The 19,464-nt window shown below is 38.0% G+C and overlaps 2 protein-coding genes across 2 annotated transcripts; both read left to right on the forward strand.

The window, feature by feature from the left end:
* The first annotated feature begins 3,239 nt into the window (after positions 1-3,239).
* LOC146465029 (retinol dehydrogenase 8-like) lies at positions 3,240-10,097 on the forward strand. The gene is made up of 3 exons (XM_085128909.1): positions 3,240-3,504; positions 8,716-8,989; positions 9,473-10,097. The coding sequence occupies exons 1-3, from the start codon at positions 3,240-3,242 to the stop codon at positions 9,816-9,818; spliced, it is 885 nt and encodes a 294-aa protein (XP_084985035.1). The 3' UTR covers positions 9,819-10,097.
* Positions 10,098-11,783: 1,686 nt separating this feature from the next.
* LOC146465030 (retinol dehydrogenase 8-like) lies at positions 11,784-19,386 on the forward strand. Its single transcript, XM_085128954.1, has 4 exons — positions 11,784-12,124; positions 13,558-13,845; positions 16,112-16,385; positions 17,353-19,386. The coding sequence occupies exons 1-4, from the start codon at positions 12,046-12,048 to the stop codon at positions 17,690-17,692; spliced, it is 981 nt and encodes a 326-aa protein (XP_084985080.1). The 5' UTR covers positions 11,784-12,045; the 3' UTR covers positions 17,693-19,386.
* Positions 19,387-19,464: the final 78 nt, after the last annotated feature.

Raw genomic sequence — 19,464 nt, forward strand, 5'->3', positions numbered from 1 at the left:
TTTTTTTTAACAATTTACTTCATGGGTTTCGAGATAGCGGAAGTCTACTGTACACGTTCTCTCGCACCAGTCTATTCGTTTATTACTTCATTTTAACTGAACTGTAGTTTACCAACCATTGTATGGATACATGTAGCTAATAAAAAGAAATATTGCTCGTCAGTGTTTTGTCTGTCTGTTATGTTTCTTTAAAGTCATAGCTCAACTGATTGAAAATTCGTTTCAGAAAAAATAAATAATAAATAAATAAATAAATAAATAAATAAATAAATAAATAAATAAATAAATAAATAAATAAATAAATAAATAAATAAATAAAGAGAACCGTGAGAACTAAGGTTTTCAAACCGACCATGGAGTAGTAGAATCGATTGTGTTAGCTTGCAGTTATTGTAAAACTATTGAGAAAACAGCGATTGGTTTTTGGCTCGATTTCCATTTGGTCAAGAAAGTGGCGCTCGCTTTTGACAGGAAGCAGTCTTAACCAACAAACCGTTAGGCACTCGATCAAAAACAGCTCGCAAACTGATAGCTCAAAGCGCAATGAAAAGATACCTGCAGAAATGTTGGCTGCATGCTCTTTAATCATTAAGGCAGGTGGAAGGTATTTTTACTTACCCGTTGAATTTCAGGTTAAAAGATGAAAAGAATAGAGTTCGTGGTTTGAACTTTACACATAATCAGTAGTTTTCTTTCTCCCTTGTGTCGGGTTTTCGCTCGAGAGAGTCAAGAAGTATACATTTGAGTCCTGTATCAAGGTGAACAATCGATTTGCGAAAGCGCGACGTTTTTACACGCCGTTGTTGTGCAATTCTTCTTTTAAAATGAACGTTTTGTCGGACTAGAGCTAGAGATGCAAATTCTAAGTGCGATTTGTCCGCGGCTAGGGGTCGCAGCGATATCGCACTCAGACGATTCCAACCGTGTCATGGAACTGGAGTCGGCGGTTTTGGAAAATTGCAGAAAATAGCAGCAAATATCGCACCCGAAATCGTGCACTAAAATAAAAACTAGTAGTAATCAAAGATTATAGAGTGCGTTCAACAACCCAAAGTTGTGCGATTGTACGGCCTGCTGTGTGACTCTTTTTAGGTAGCTTTTTCGTCCTTTTATATCTGTACGTATTGTGTATAAACTACCAAGGTGAAATATTTGCAATAAACGAAGCTGAAATAAAATTTCAGCGGCTACGTTGTTGAACTTTTTAAAAAATGATAGAAAGTATTTTCGGTCCGCCTGTTGCGTGACACAGTCGAACTTTAAAATAATGCACATCATTTTCGGTAAAACGCTTCCAATCTTTGAGAAAAACGAAACGTACAGGCCAGCGTACTATTTTGGTCTTCTACTCAAAAGGTATTTTACCAAAATGCCGCGAAAATTACGCGATTATAAAGCCGTAAAAATGTCAAATTGAAGCGAGCTAATTTGCATACAGTTTTAAAGACATCTGAGGACCAAGGTTATCCAGACAGCGGATAACTCTATCCAGTGGATAAAATGTTCTCCAACCAATAGACTTTATCCGCTGGGTAGCGAATTATCCGCTGGATAAAATAATCCGCTCTTGGAACAACCGGGACCTGATGTTAGTTTCTGATGCGTGTATATTTCAGATATTTTTGTATTTCGATTTTATACTAACGTAATACGTGACACGCAAAATCTCGCGAACCTAGGGCTGGGTGAAAAGCTCTCTTTACTCGTATTGTAAAAGGTTTCAACGATTTTGATGACGATGGTCTTTTCGTAGGTTTGCGGTTGAAATCTATTTCTGACATGACGAAATGTACAACGGGCGTGCATTCGATGAATTATTTTACCGCGGCCAGAAATCGTGTTAGTTCTTCAATGCAATCTTTCACAAAAAATTTCTGGAAGAAAGGGAAAAGATTCTGCAGAGATATTTCCATCCAGTGAATATTGATAAACATTGTAGTTGGAATGTGATCCGGTAAAACTTTCCCAATGTATGCAAATTTTGCTCGGTTAAACTGCGTCTGTCTTCCAACCTGTTGCTGCCAAGCAACCTTCCTTTGTCTGACGTCATTCATACTTTGTTTTTCCCTGTTGCCAGGCAACATTACGTTGTAATGTCATCCGCCCCTGCAAAAAAAATCTGCAGGGGATGCCAGATGTGCGTCCCAAGATCCATTCATCGACGACAAAAAAATCTCGATTCAAAGCCGTAACCAAGATAAGGATGGCGTTCTGCGAACGCAATAAATTAAAGCTTTAGGGCAAAAAAAGTGCGAAAAAACAACTCATCAAACATCTCCACGTACTGCAAACAGCCCTTTGAGTACCAACCCCTTTCCACTTCCTAACAACAACAGGGGTATCGAATGGTCCCATTCAATTTAAAAGTGCTCGCAAAATTTGGCCTTTGCTCGAATTGCTCGCGAAAATTACACAGGTGCTCGCTTGCTCGTGCTCGCAAAATTTTTGCAACTGCTCACATGCTCGCATTCTTGTTAACATGTGCTCGATTGCTCGAAATTTCGTTAATCCTCCTTTGTAGTTATTTTTTATCATATATAAACGATAAGTCAGTTATGATAGGGTTAAAACAAAAAGGTTTAAACATCCTTAACTCTGGCTTCAGTCTTTCTTCAACAGTTCAGCCTGTAACTATTGTTCTGTTTTGGAGGTGTGAGCCCGATTATTAGCTATTACTTGGCGTAAAACAACGTGTCCTATTAATAAGAGAGAGATTTCGGCTCGAGCAAAATTTACAAAGTACTCGAAGTACTCGCTGCTCGCCATCTGTATTTTTCGAAACTGCTCGCTGCTCGCAAGAAAAAATTGACAACTGCTCGTGCTCGCAAAGATAAACACACTGCTCGCGTGCTCGCAAAAGATAATTCGATACCCATAACAACCCAGGTTGCGTGTCCAAATTATGAATGTTGTTTGGAAGGTTGGCCCGAGAAGGAAGACCTATCAAAATATCTCGAACAAACCCAAAGGGTAAAAAAAATAGAGTGTTTCATCCGTAGGCATGTGAAAGGGAAACCATTTCCTATGGAAGGTATATGAAAGAGTTACCTTTCCTGTCAAAAATGGTACATAAAAGGGTAAGGATTTGGACCTCTAGGCGGCGCCTCTCCCGTATATAACCTTTTTGAATCTCTTCCCACCCCTCCCCCCCCCCCCTCCCAAAAAAAAAAAAAAAAATTAACAAATATATATATAAAAGAAATCAGGGTTGTCCCAAACATATTTCTCGCCGACTGACCATGGCTCCCCAAATCGTTCTCATCTCCGGTTGTTCTAGCGGCATAGGACTCGCTACTGCTGTGCTTCTCGCTAAAGATGCTAAGAAACGCTTTAAGGTTTACGCCACCATGAGAAATCTGGCGAAGAAAGGACAACTGGAGGAAGAAGGAAAGGAATATCTTGGAGACACATTGATTATCAAGCAGATGGATGTGAGCAGTGATGAGTCAGTCAGCAAAGCTGTACAAGAATTGCTCGACACTGAAGGAAAAGTTGACGTACTGTGTAAGTCCAGTTGTCATAAATCGATCTGTTTTGTTTTGTTTTTTTTTTTTTTTAAGGGGAAGTATCACGCAAATTTGCTGTCATTTCGACACCCAAAAATGTTTGTCTGTCAGCAGAGACAACGACATCATTTTCAACTTATGAATTATCACCCCAGTGCAATAAAACTGTCGTTAAGTGCCTCTGGCCAGACACAGAGTAGGCCGGTATGGATTGAAACTTGAAAAATATTAGGCTAATGTTTTTCAAGTTCTCGCATTTTTGTTTCCAAAATGCGCTAGAACAGATCACGAGTTTTTCCTTTCAAGAATTGAGTTGATTTCTTTCCTCTCGTCGTTCTAGAATTATTTGGCAGCTGATTGAAGGTCTTATTTCATCATTTTTAACAAAAGATATCAAAAACCCCTATACTTCCCCTTTAAGTTATAATTAATCCCGAGAGTTAATGGGCCCCAAAGACCCAAGTCCTTTCGAAAGCTAAAGGCTGGTTTCCATATGCGATCACATGGAAACCAGCCTTTAGATAGAACATGGTTCTATCTTCTGCGATCGCGATCGCAGGATCACAGACGATCGCAGAAGTAGTTTCCATATGATCGCTGACGATCGCAGACCTTATTGCGATCTGCGATCCGCGATCATATGGAAACCAGCCTTAAGACCCTAGCCACCGGCTTCAGGTTGTTTAAGGTATTTGTGCACGCCATCGAATACATAACGGAAATCACTTCGAGTCCATAGAATGGTATTTTCAGTAGTAGTTACATACCTGGCGAATCTGACGCAATTTCGAAAAATGAAACCAAAAAATTTAATAATAAAATTGTCAGAAAAATTGCGCGAATAATTCTGCCATAATTTTCCAAGGTCAAATAATATTTTCCAAGAATTTTTTTTCCAATGATTTTTTTTTTCAATGAAACCAAAAACTGGAATCATAAAATGAATCTATATTTTTTATATATCAATGGTGCGTTTATTTATGGCTCTGAATATCGGCTCCAGATTATGGCAACCAAATTGCGCTAACCAAATTTCGGCTCCAAATAGCAGTTCCAAAATGACGATTGAATTGTGCCAAGTTAAAGGGGAAGTATCATGAAAATTTGATGTCATTTCAAAACCCAAAAATGTTTTTCTGTCGACAGAAACAAAAACTAATTGTCTAGTTTTGTTATAAATTATCACCCCAGTGCAATAAAACTGTCGATTAGTGCCTCTGGCCAGAGACAGAGTAGGCCGGTATGGATTGAAACTTGTAAAATGTTACGCTAATGTTTTTCAAATTTTGGTATTTTTGTTTCCCAAATGCGCTAGAACAGAGTACCAGTAGTTCCTGTCAAGAATTGAGTTGATTTCTCTCCTCTCGTTGTTCTAGAATTATTTTGTAGCAAAGTGAAGGTCTTATTTTACCATTTTTAACAAAAGAGGTAAAAAACCCCATGATACTTCCCCTTTAATTGCGCCGACTGGATTGCGGCTTCGAATTTCGTTGACTAAATTGCGGTTCCAAATTGTGGTTAGAAACTGTGGCTTTAAATTACATAAACCTGATTTCACCAACCGAATTACGTCGACTATATTTAATCAATATGTTATTTATTTTTATTATATAAACACCAGTGTTTTATTAGGATTTCTGCCACTGAGTAAATCCATCTATTTTCACATGTAAAAATACGATATTTAAAAAAATCAGAAATCAGGAAATCTTCTTTTGTTGCCATAGCAACTTGCACTTTTGTCTACGTTTTCGTTTTCGTTTATTTTTATACTGTACTTTGTAGAGCTCCGAGTTTTCATTGGAGTATTTTAAACAATGAAATACACTGATTTTTCGGGTTCTCCACTATATGGCATGGTTTTGGTTTATAGAGTGTGTGCATGGCGGCCATCTTGAAGGACTAAAACAATAGAAGATGTTTGCATAAAAATATAATATATTTCCCAAAGGAAAATCATTGTATTGTTTTGGTCCCCCAACATGGCCGTCGTGCACACACTCTATGGAATGGCTGATTCTTGTTTATATAATAAACAAAATAATACATGGACGCTTAGAGAATTTGGAATTTATCTTCTCGTGTTTACATTCGATATCTCACTCGTTCGCTGCGCTCACTCGTTCAATATCGATGTGAACACTTGTATTATTCTCTCTCTCTCTCTCTCTCTCTCTCTCTCTCTCTCTCTCTCTGTCTCTTCCTTCTCTCTCTCTCTCTCTCTCTCTCTCTCTCTCTCTCTCTCTCTCTCTCTCTCTCTCTCTCTCTCTCTCTCTCTCTCTCTCTCTCTCTATTTTTTTTTTTTTATATTATGGTTACGTTTGAATATTCACAGCATTTTGAAACAGGAAGTCTATGATCTCATTCTCTGGGACTTTCCCGCTTTAGTCTATTGTGTTCAAGGTTATGAGACAATCGTATGATTTTTTTCAGCCAATCAGAAAGTGGCTTCTGCATAATTCAGTTATGGAGTAGTCTACTACGCAGCCGTTTTTAGGCTCGTCACGCAACGCTCCTAGGAGCGTTACGCAACGAGCCTAAAAACGGCTGCGTAGGAGACTAGTTATGGAGTAAATGCGTTTCTTACGCGTAAGAAAAACAGTAACGACGAAGAGACAAGCTATTGACAACAAAGAATAAAGTTTCCGACGCGTCGGAAACTGTTTCACATTCTGCATATCAAAGGATTTTATCTCATTAAATAAATAAAGGCTTCTTTTTTTCTTACGCTATTAAACAATGTTGTAGAAAAATATAATAGTATAGAATGAATTGCAATTTAGAAAGGTAACGAAATGAGTGTTTTCCATATGTCACCGAAGAGAATCGAGGTTGAACAAACTCTCGTTTCCTTAAATAATACGAGCCACCGTCTAATTGGAAAAGATTACAAAGTCTCTGTGGCAGTACTTCATGCTTAAAGGGGAAGTATCATGGGGTTTTTGGTATCTTTTGTTAAAAATGATGAAATGAGACCTTCAATCAGCTGCCAAATAATTCTCGAATGACAAGAGGAAAGAAATCAACTCAATTCTTGAAAGGAACAACTCGTGATCTGTTCTAGCGCATTTTGGAAACAAAAATGCGAGAACTTGAAAAACATTAGCCTAATATTTTTCAAGTTTCAATCCACACCGGCCTCTGAAGATGGCAATGTCCTGTACAACACAGAAACGAATTCGCAAAAACACGATTCGTGTTTTTGTTTGTTTTTTTGTTTGTTTTTTAAGTACAGCAGTTCTTATCGGTCTCAATGCTATTCTATGTCAAGCAGTTCTTAACTGGGTATAATTTTTGCCTAGAAATAATAGTTGTACTTTGTTCTCGGTCTCTTCCGCTCGGCTTCCGGGAAACCATCACGCACTCTCAGGAACTTGATCGTCACGCGTTTTCCCAACAACCAAAATTTCTTTGTTCAAGACCATCTGTTGTCTTTATACAAGTAAATTAACATTTGGCCGTTCAGCAGTTGGTTTATGTGCGATTGTGCCAAGATTTCTGTTTAAAAACACGCCCAGTTAGGCTATATCGTCATGCTGATCATAAACCGAATATCTCCGCTATATAAGTTTATTTATATTCAGTACATTTATTTATTTATTTATTTATTTATTTATTTATTCATTTATTCTGCGCTTTTACGACGTATATGATGGTGACTTTACGGCAAAAGGCCATTTCCGAGTTGTTGGAGCCTAATTATGAAAGCGAGTATTCGTACATAGTTTTTACCGTGCCTTCGCAGCGGTGTACTTGAACAGCCTGGGTGTCCTGTGCCAGAAACCAGAAGCTTTTGAGATTTCTTGGATGTTAATATGCTTATCACCGAATTTGCCTCGATTTTGAGGCCCTTGATATGCAACGCGTAGTCAATCGATTCAGAAAAAAAAAACAAAACAAAACAATTATCGTTGAAAGTGAAAACTAATACCCTAAAGAACACTCAACCGTCGATAAAGTGGGAGGTGGAACCTCATAGCGCAGAAATCCAGTTTCGTGTGGAAAGCCAGGTTTTTGTGAAGGCGAAGAGTTTGAAAGCCGAAGTGAACATACATTCGCGTGAATTTAGAATATTTATAGGAATTCCTTGAACTGTACGGTAAAATTCGACGTGTTTTTGTAGATTCACTTTGTTTTATTTCGGTTAATCGATGGAATGTTCAAGTTTTTACGAGCTTTTGTGGAAAATATGAAAAAGTCGCACTGTTAACGTTTACTTGAGATTTAATTTTGTTTCGTGGCTGGCCTTGGCGGCCCCTGGTACTTTAGTACAACACAGAAGCGAAATCGCAAAAAGACGATTCGTTTTTTTTTATTTTTTATTTTTTTTAAGTACAGCAGTTCTTACCCAACTTATTGCTATTTTATTTAAAGCAGTTCTTATCTGGGTATAATTTTTGCATGGAATTAATAGTTGTACTTCTTTCTCCGCCCCTTCCGCCCGGCTTCCGGGAAACCATAACAAACTATCAAGTACTTGATCGTCACGCGTTTTCCCAACGACCAAAATTTCTTTGTTCGAGGCTATATGTTGTCTTTATACAAGTTATTAACTTTCGGTCGTTCAATTTATTTTGTAGGCAATTGTGCCAGGATTTCTGTTTGAAAACACGCCCAGTTAGGATATGCCTACATGCAGATCATCAACCGAATATCTCCGCTTTATAAGTGGCCATAAACATGGCATTTTCCTAAACCACTCTTCTTTTCCATGCGCTTAATGACCCTCAACAACAACAACAACAACAACAACAACAATTTATTTTACTAATTTAGATATAAGTTGCTTGTCCCGCAAATAGCCACAAAGCTAGTCGAGGACGAACACAAGAACATAATGGAAAATAAAAATTACAATAAATTAAAAAAAACATCCTGAAAAAAAACAAAACAAAAACAACAACTTAACTTTGCATATAATAACTCAGATTTAGATAAGGCTATGGAACAGCACTTCACTTTCCAATGAGAACTACTAGTCATAAAAATTAGTTTTCATCCATATGCAAACAAAAGTAACTTTCACATGAAAAGCTGTGCACTTTGCCTCGCTTTCGTAACGAGGTTCAAAGCAACTCAGAAATGGCCTATTTAAGAAGTACAATGCACATTATATGATCAACAGTCCGATGTGTTTACAAATATAGTGAAAATTACTAAAAATGTTTCTTAAATCTTCATCACTAAGCCCTTTCACTTTTTCCTTCAGTTAACAATGCGGGCATTAGTGTTATTGCCCCATTGGAGTGTATCCCGATGAACAAGGCACAAGAAATGATGGACGTCAATTTCTTTGGGACTCTTCGGCTGGTGAAAGCTGTATTACCCAGTATGAAAGCGAGGCAGACCGGTCACATTATTCAATGCAGTTCTGTAGCAGGAGTTATCGGTATGCCGTTCTTTGGAATCTACGCTGCGTCAAAGTTTGCTGTTGAAGGGCTTACTGAGAGTTTGGCTCCAATGCTACAACAGTTTAATATCAGGTAAAAATAACGTCAAGGATATCAAGTCATAAATGATAAGAAGTCTTTATTTCAGTCCCTTAGCAGATGGGTTTAACTATCAGATATCTTCAGCATTTCCATCTGCAAGTATACCACCATGCACGGCCGGATATCTGTATATCTGGTATCTCGCATAACATAAGAAATGTTTTCAAAAATCATCCCAGTGATGATTTGAGCGGAGATTGACAATTCAAGTTTACGTCATTGATACTCTGTAACAAGAGAGCACGCCTATTGGCTTGTGCAAGGCTATCAAAACTTTTAAGTGCCTAACCATTTGCCATCTAATTTATGCCATTGAAATTTCAAGAAGGACTTCGAAAACGTTCTGACGTCATTCGTAATCTCCACTAGCCCAATCAAAAGGCGACTTTTACATATCCCACTGCATAACAGTATTTCATTGGGTCATTCCACACTTAAAATCTCTGAGTACTTCCCACAACCTTGCTTCAACAGATGCACCTTACTAGAGCCAGGCCCCGTGAAGACAATGATCTCTCAAAACGCAGTCGTCTGGGGAGAGTCCATTGACAACTCAACCGCTGACCAGAAAACGCAAGAAATAATGAAGCATGGGACTTTTGACAAAATGGAAGATTGGCCAAGCACAGCACTGGAATCGAGTGAGATCGCTGCAGCTGTAAAAGAAATAATCCTAGGTAAAAAGAGCAACTTTCGTTGCTTAACAAATATTGATTTCTTTGCAGAGGAAATCGCCTCAAAACTCAAAGATCCAGCCTCCAATGAGCCGATTAAGTTAATGGCAAATCGATTATATGGAGACAAGAAAAGTGAAAATTGAGGTGCACCTTACCAATTTTGATATGGCATCAGTTTTAGTTTAGAAAAAAATGGACATAAAAAAAGTAATACCGTTAAGATGAATTCGCAATGATTACTCTACTCTCGTAACGCAAGCAAACTTGTTGCCAGGGTCTCTCTCTCTCTCTCGCTTCCTTGGACGTGAAAACGAGAGACACTGGGAACGAGATTAGTAATAGGTGTTTTAGCATTGGAAGGTTCGCATCGTTGATTGTAAACCGATTAACCGTGGGTAAATAAATATTTGGTTTTAATCAGTGTTGATAAGTGAATTTTGCTTCCGTAAAGAGATTCGAGTGCAGACTTTTCGAGCACTAACCCCTCGTCGGAGCGAATAAAGGAATTGTGGGTTGTGTGTTGTTTATATGGAGATTAGTAAAGAGTTTAACCACGCTCTTGGTGGAAGCATGGTAACACGAAAAAAAGAATAAATTAATCCAATGTAAGGCGTTCTTTGATTCCGTGGGGATTAAGGGTGCCGATGTGGAAGATGAATTCTTGCTTAAAATGTTTAGCGGCTTTCTGCGTTACCTCGATCTAGAGAATGCCACAGACTACCCTGTGTTTTCAGAATGGTTGGGCTGCCTAGAAGTTAAATCAGGGAGACTGCTTTGGACGCATCTTTGTCATATATTTAAGCGTCTCGAAGATGTTTGCGGAAGCGGTCGCCGTCTCACCAATGAAAAACTTTGAATGGATGATGGATAACAAAGTTGAATGTTCGGAGATAGCGGACCAATCATATTGTCTAATTATAAAACGCCAAGGTCGTTAAGTAAAACCAAACCAAGTGAACTTCTACGATATCTCAATGTATTTTCACAAGCCCAGCCATCAGTATTAACATTAAAAATTGGCACTTAGACTGTTATTTCACGCGTTAATGTCAAGCATCACCAGGCATGACTGGCTTGGGAGTTTTTATAAGTCATCTATGGTTAAAAACCCGGGTTACATAGATTAATCTACGTGACTAGAGGTGTTGCTATTCCTCCCTACTTTCCTGTTTTCCCTCCACCCCCCCCCCCCCCACCCCCCACTCCCCACTTCCCTTTTGGTGCTAGCGCCATGCCTGTCAAAATCTTCTAAAGAGAAAGAGAGAGAGATTGCGTTGGGTATTTCGTTGCCGGTCGCTCATTATAGGATTTTACTTTCGGGGGCAGCCGAGCATAGAAATAAGCCAAGTGTTTCAATTTCGCTTCCAAGAAGTGTTGACCTTGAAAAAGACATGTATTCTTTTCAACACATTTTCTCTTCATAAGATTTCCTATTAACATTGTGAGGTGGTATTCTTGCGATATCGTTTGAGTGCTAGTCAACTGCTATCGCAAAAGTACAATGAGACAACGTATTTTTGCAGCAGTATTGATGCATACTAAAAAATAAAATAACAATAAAAAAAAAAATGTAAAGCGAGAAGCATTTCTTTGTCATCCGTGGTTAACGTTCACCCAGCTACATTTGCGTTACAGCAAAGTGATTTGTGATGGGTGAGTTTCCGCGTGTTTGAATTTTATAAACTGACATGGAGGAAAAGTAAGGACGCGTGCGAATGAAAAATAAGTCTCGTGAAATGACAGATTTATTTACAAAGTCGCCTTGCTAAAATTTGTTTGATTCTATGGACACTGATCATGAGAGCCAGTAACTTTGGATATTGAACTTACAGCTTAGTGACAATCAAAATTTAAAAGGAGACAATTGAACTTGTCGAGAATATTGAACTTGTGTATCTGAACTAATAGCGTTTGTTTTCAAAGAAAAACACTTAATGTACTCTTAAGTAATTTCCTGCACGCAAAAAGCGAGAAAATTTGAATATTACCTAATTGTAGAATTTAATTTATCTGAAAAATAAACTGACGGGTGGATTGCGCGCGCTGTTGGCTGTTCACAAACATTTTATTTTTCGTTGCTTGTTGTTTAAATAAGCCAAAGATTTAAAAAACAGAAATGTTTCAACAGTTAATACGCCTCTGATTGGCGCATCATATAGCAGGTGACGTAACGCGATACATTATATTGTTATTACATAAAAGCTAGTATTATTCCTTTCGTTAAAAAATCCAGTAATAAGGTTTTCAATACATCGAAGTTAATAGCGCATAAGCCGGAAAACGTTCTACCAGCTTTCATTTGAAAGGAAGAAAGGACAATCGGAGGGAGAACGAAAGGAATATCTTGGAGACACATTGATTATTGAGCAGATGGATCTGAGCAGTGATGAATCAGTCAGCAATGCTGTACAAGAACTGCTCGACACTGAAGGAAGAATTGATGTGTTGTGTAAGTTTACATTGTTCAGGAACTTAACGATCTTATGCCTTTTAAAGTTCCCTTAAAGACAAACGTTCTTCTGCCGCTATAAGTTGCTTGGTTTATAGTTCAATTTACAAAGTGAAGGACTGGAACAAGACGGTACTGAACAAAGAAAGCGACTTCGAATCTTGATCGAAGTAAATTAAAAACCAAGGTCTTTAACGACGCGAACCTCCATTCGAACGAGGCCTGATGTCCTTTTTTCAGAGAAAGTTCGTAGAGAAAGTTCATGCAGAACATCAAACAAATTGTTCAGTAAAAACATGTTTCTGGCCTAATAAACGCCCAGAATATCTTTACTGAATGCGCAAGCTACTGTAGAATTACCCCACAATTACGGCAACAAGCCAACCAAATAAGTAGGGATTATTGTACAAAGTAGGTCAAAGGTTAGTTAATGTTCATTTAGGCACAATTTTAATCGGTTTAGAGCTTTCACTGTTTTCCATCATTTCGGCAGTTAACTGAAATCAGCAATGGCTAAACTTGACCTCACTGAATTCTCGATGCCGTTCAACTTTCGCAGTTCTCAATGTGCAGAGAATAACTTGCTGCTCGTATGGTTTTGGATTGATGTTAACAACAAGCAGCTTTATTTGCACGACCGTGAAGCATGCAACTTATTGATCATTTTCTAAATTACATTGTGGCTATACCTGCGAAGAATAAATGGGCTTTAAAGGTGAGGATTCGCATGCACTGAGTGACCTGATTAGAGCGCTTCAGGTCTTTTTGTCTTCAACCGTCATTCATTGCAAGGTCTGAGCTGGAACTTCCCCTTTTGAATCATTCATGTTGTAGCTTAGGAACGTGTAAGGGAAGATTTCTTGTCCGAGTTCTACAATGAAAAGCAAAAGGTTTGGGACAAATTTGCATTTACGGTGTTTAATTTTCATACGCGCGTAGCAGAGAACGAAAACTCTCCGTTCCCCGAACGACCGACCCCACCCCCAACCCCTTGCACTCTTGAGCATTTGTAGGAAAAATCCCTTGTGGACTTCAACATTGCCTTGGGGGGAGGAGTGGGGTGAGTAAGAAGGGTAACATGGCTTATTTGGACAGTCATACATAAAAAGCAGTTATTAGCATATTTTTTAACATTTGTCCGAAGCCATTTTTTTTTTCCCCTGATAGTAGATCTATCTTCCCCTGTGATACATTTTTTTTTTTTCTGGAAATTTTTATCTGTACGGTAACGTGAAGAAAGGATATTATGCGGGTCTTATAGTGTACCCTTTTGATACAATTTTCGCCGTGGAAATTTTATGCTGTTTATACAGGAGCGAGGCATAACTGTCGAGTTACCGTCACTGTAGTTGTCATGTTTATATTATATTTGTTATATGTACTTGGCCTTTTCCTTTCATCATTTTGATTCAGAAACATACTTGTTTACTTAGGCGGTGAACTTGTCACAAAAACCATGGCTCCCCAAATCATTCTCATCTCCGGTTGTTCTAGCGGCATAGGACTCGCTACCGCTGTGCATCTCGCTAAAGATGCTGAGAAACGCTTCAAGGTTTACGCCACCATGAGAAATCTGGCGAAGAAAGGACAACTGGAGGAAGAAGGAAAGGAATATCTTGGAGACACATTGATTATCAAGCAGATGGATGTGAGCAGTGAGGAATCAGTCAAAAATGCAGTGCAAGAAGTGCTTGGTACTGAAGGAAGAATTGATGTGTTGTGTAAGTTAACATTGTTTAAACCTATCTTATGCCCATCTCTTAATTTATAAAGACAAATGTTCTTCGGCTGATATAAACTGCCTGGTTTATACAGTAGTTTAATATACAACGGGAAGGACTGATACAAAGTGGTATAAATGGAAAGCGATTTCGAATTTGGGTCAAACCAAAATTAAAAACCGAGGTCTTTTAAAAACAAAAACGTCCATTTTTTCGAACGCAGCCTGGTTTCCTTTGGGAAACAAAAAGGCCCTTTCTTGGTTCGCTGATTATTTAGTCTTTTAGGGAAGGACTCGGTAATGTAAACGATAAATGTGAATTCAAAATGTTATAAAATAGACGCTGTAAGATATGTCAAACCGACATTTCGGCAATGCTGCCTTCTTCATTGCCGAAATGTCGGTTTGAAATATCTTACAGCGTCTATTTTATAACATTTTGAATTCACATTTATTAACTACGCTGCGTAGTATTACAATCTTTATTACACAATGTAAACGATAAACCGCATGGGGTTGTTTGGGTAAATTTAACGTATCATTAATGTGTATTTAGCTGTACATTGAATCCGACAAGGTGTCAACTACCAAAAAAAAAAAATCGTAATGCGGCTAGTTCCCTTTATCGACCTGACATCGTCCGAAATATAATATAAAATTGGGCATGACAAACCGAGAACGAATCAGAGTCTAATATAACTTGTTGTAGCATGATCCGCTAAGCAATATATTCCTCATCTAATTTTGATAAAGGTGGCTTATGGCTTATGCCAGGCAGTCTGCGTGTAAGCTTACTAGTCGGCTAATAATACATGTCTGTAGACTCTCTTGCTGTAGACTGGTATACAATGCTTAATTGTCAATACGACATTCCTACTGGCTGAGTTACTGTTCTGTATGTGGTGTTGAAACAATGATCGCGCTGACTACAAGATGTCATTAGAAACGAAAATTTATTTTGATTTTTTTTTTTTGTCGTAAATACGACCTAAATATTGTTGTTTTAGATTTTGTTTTGTTAGCCGTCTACAAAAATAATCGTCCGTGGTGTTAATTACTGTACGCGAATGGGGAAAATTGGGATCCCCTCTAATGACTGTTCGTCACATAGAAAGTCCCTCGACCGTCTTCCGACCGCCGACTCGACTGCCACACTTTCGCGCTCCCCCGAAAAAGAGAACGCATGATAACAGGTTAATTCTCGGTATTCAACTAGAAATCGCTTGCATACGCAAATATTTTTTGTTATTATTGAACACAATGTAACACTGCCCAAACATCATGGTCTTGGTGCACTGAATACTCGTCGTCCGTAGTCAACAGATATCCTGCGATATAAGTAATTTCGTGTGTCCGCGAAAAAAAAAAGGCAAAGTAACTGAGATCGTCTCCAGCTTTTCGGCGATAAACTGTGCTTGGTTATCAGTGTGTTGCATATTTAAAAAAAATTGTCATGCTCAATCTTGCGGAATATTTCATTATTTTGGTAAACTCGGCCTACGGCCTCGTCGGCTAAGTAAAATAGGCGATATTTCGCGCGATTTCGCAGAGTAATTTAAGTTAAATATATTCTACCCGCAAGAGCTTCATTATAAGCAGATCCAGGAAGATACCGTGAATAAGAATACGGTCTAATTGGTCAAAATTGTGCTGAAATAAAACTAAAACCAATTACCCTCTCTCGAATAGGAAAATGTCTTGAAATATCCAGAGGAAGACAAAATAAAAGTGATTTGTTCAAAGGAAGAACAAAATTAAACCATGATCAAGGTTTACCGAGATTTTTCTAAGACCCAAAGGAAAGGATTCTCTTGCTTTTAACCTGGTCATCCCGTAACCATGTATGTATTTAATCGTTTACTATTCAAATGGTCCAATATGTCTTTTTAATTTCTAATAAAATGAGTCGTAAAAAATCATAAGTGAGTTAGCCTTTTAAAGAAAATTATTAACAATTATTTCACAAGGGTGCGTTGGATATGAGATGATAGATAGTCAACGAGGCGCGTAGCAACGAGTTGGCTATAATAATCTCATATCCAACAAGTGCGAGTGGAATAATTGTTTTATTAAAAACAATCAAAAAAGATTGCTAGATCTTGCTGATTTCGATTTGCAAGGACAACTAGTAGACAATTTAATGGTGTCTATTTCTCGGGCATGGTATAACGTCTCATATACCATGGCTACTAAGCCAATCAAATTCCTGGAATTGCATTATATAATAATCCAGCCTTTTAATAACATAAAATGTTTTCTATCCACAGTCAATAACGCTGGTGTTGGGATTATTACCACCTTGGAATGTATTCCTATTGATATGTCAAAGGAGCTGTTTGATGTGAACTTTTTCGGTGCCCTGAGGTTGATCCAAGCTGTGCTTCCAGGCATGAAAGCGAGGCAAAGTGGAGTCATCATCAATAACAGCAGCCATTTTGGAATTGTTGGCGTCCCTTTTGTGGAGATCTACTGCTCGGCGAAGTTTGCTATTGAAGGATTGACGGAAAGTATGGCTCCAACACTTCGACAGTTCAACATCAGGTGAAAAATTCTCATATCCAATAATGATAAATAGCAAACAGAACGAAGGCAAAGTATCGTTTAATAGCTGTTTGATGGAATGGTCCAAACTTAGAATTTCCTGGTGTCGCCTTTGCACAGCATTACGGAAAACGGCAAACGGTAAATTACGTTTACGTTTCCTTAAAAGAAACGGTAGATACACGAGAATAGTGCGAAATAATTCTGATGCTAAACTACCCAACTTTACATAGAAACGGAAAGACAATCTGGTCACGTGGTCATTTTTGCCGTTTGTCACAAGTGTGATTCAAAATCTCTATTACCAAAAGCACATAGGAAAGCACTGCTCAGCTTTAATTCAAATGGCCACAAACTCATCGTTAAATAGCCCCACACTCAAAAGACCTCAAAAGTCATAGCCAAGTTCACAATATACAGCATAAGATACTGACAGTAATTAGAATTGAAATCTTGTTTTTACCTCAATAATCATCATTGATCCCATCTCCCCTGGCCTAGTCATTACAAAATACTCATCTATTACATATTGTCCGAAATGTTAAGAGGGGATTATACCTAAACGCCATTTTTCCGCCACTTGACATGGCTCTAATGAAAATATATCGCCCACGTTTCAAGCAATCCAAAGACCCGTGAACCTGTGTTGTGGGGTATTTTGTAAATTTTTGGGTGATTCTTGGGTATATTTGGGAGGGGTAGTTTTTCTAGAAGGATTGGTAAAATTAAGAGAAATAAGAAACATTGAAGATTTAGTGAACTTTTAAAATTAGAATTTGTAGTTAATAATTAATAGGCGGACACCAAGTTAGTCCACTAGCAACCTGGGGTGCTCTTGCGTAGGTATCAGCTGTCTGTTGGTGTTCCAAAAATCATTTTCTTTATTCTATCTCGTCTTAAAACCTATTCAAATTTCATTCATATTAAGGTGTAATGCCCCCTTGATTTAAACTGTTTCGCTATCTAGATGTTGCTTATTGGAACCGGGCCCAGTTCGTACTCCGATTGTACCAAGAGCGCAAGACTGGTGCCAAGAACGAGTAGACACGTCAACCGCTGACCCCAAAACCAAGAGCTTGATGGAGGTTGTCTTTGCAAATATCGCAAAGGAGTTTGATAGCGCTATGCAGAGTTGCGAAGATGTCGCACAAGTTGTGAAAGAAATTATTCTACAAGAAAAGAGCGATCTGCGGTATCAAACGAACGAGAAATTTGGATCGAAAGAAGTAGCTGCCAAGCTGGCCGACCCCACGGGAAATAAATCGGTTGATATAATAACTAAGCGTTACTGCATTGAACATAAGTAGCGATGAACAGCGGAATAATTCGTTTGAAGTCTAAGCTTAAAGGGGCAGTGTTACTTTGAATAGTCAAAAAACACACAGGTATGAATGTAAACGTCAAAATAATGGTTCAATTTTGTTAACGATAACCCTACTAATGCACAGAAACTTATAAATACAATACTTTATTGACACTCCCCATAAGGGTTTTTCAGTGACAATTTACAATACATAAATAAATATTAAAAATGATAATCAGTTTAAGTAATTAAAAAACTAGCTAAATATTGGCGAGGGGGTAGCTCATCGTAAAAAGTCTTTCAGGAGGTATGTTCTTAGATTACACTTAAAACTATTAAAACACTGGCTAAGCTTAATTTCAGATGGTAAGTTATTCCACATATTAACAATTCTGTAGGAAAAGGATCTCTGCCCTGTTTTAGTATCATTTCTTTGTGGCTGCGAATGGCTAGGATGGGAATGGATATTGCAACAGTTTTTTTTTTTTTCAAGTTCCTCGTATGTATCCTGGAGAAATGCTAAAACGTTTATTATAATTTATTCTTGCTAGGAGAAATCATTTCGTATTTTCCTCCCGGTGCCCTAAGAGCGATCATGTCGGAGAAGAAGTACTTTATCAAATGTTTGAGCGGTTTTGACCAACATACAGCAAACGCTTCGTGGCAGTGCCCCTTTAAAAGTAACCCAGTGTAAGACGTTATCAATCAATCAATCAATCAATCAATCAATCAATCAATCAATCAATCAATCAATCAATCAATCAATCAATCAATCAACTTTATTTACGTACCCTCGAATTTACAGTGTAGCACTGCAGTGCTAATATCTTCGTGTCATTCTTCTAGATGTCAGATATGGTCTCTACGTAGCTACGGATTTTTTATGCACCTTATCGCGAGGATGACAATTTTAATTTTGAAATTTTTTTTCAGCAGTCGCTAAGCTATAGTGTGACTGCTTCGGGAGGGACCAGTATCAATAGGCTAGAATTAGAAAAAGGCAATGTTTTGGCGGTGTAGATTGTCGGGATACGGTTACGAGGTATGAGGGAAGATCTGAAATTAAATCGATCAATTTGAATGTCTCTCGGTCGGCTGGAGGAAACATTCTCCTATCTGCATGTTACTAAGGATATGAAAAAAAATTATTCATGATAGAATAGGTACTAAATTTCCAAACTTCAAACATTTACCAATCACAGAATTTATTGTCGCCTTGATGAAGTCATCTGATTATATTGTTAATAAGCAGCGTCGAGTTGTTCGAAAGCCGGTTAACGCTAATCCACGATTAAAAGTTAATCGAGGCTTTCATCGTCGTTCGTTAAAATAGGTTTAAAGGATAATTTCAAGCCAAAGGTAAAAGAAAGTATAAGTCAAAACTGAGGGCCAAAGATCTTTAGGAAGAATCTTTGTTGATTGGCAATTAAAATTGAGTCAAAGTTTGCGTTAATCCAGGTTTAGCTTAATCAGGCTTTGAACAACTGGGCCCAGATAACATTTCTTCTTGTTTTGAGTTCAGCAACAATTTGCCACCAAATAATCTGATCAAGTTTAGTTCTTTTCTCCGCTTTCCTTTTTCAAGCACTTTGTATTTTATGTTTCCGTTAGTTACAGAACTTAAGGACTTTTGACGCGTTTGAAGTACTGTAACAATTTATATGGTCATGCAAATAAAAGTTTATTGTTGTTGTTACATACTTCAGAACTGATAGAGAGTTTTGAATGCGTTATCTAACGGCAGAAACTAACCTTACTAGATCTTACTACCCTTTC

Source organism: Pavona decussata, unplaced genomic scaffold (assembly GCF_977016875.1).
Source record: "Pavona decussata unplaced genomic scaffold, jaPavDecu1.1 SCAFFOLD_157, whole genome shotgun sequence".
Lineage (NCBI taxonomy): Eukaryota > Metazoa > Cnidaria > Anthozoa > Scleractinia > Agariciidae > Pavona > Pavona decussata.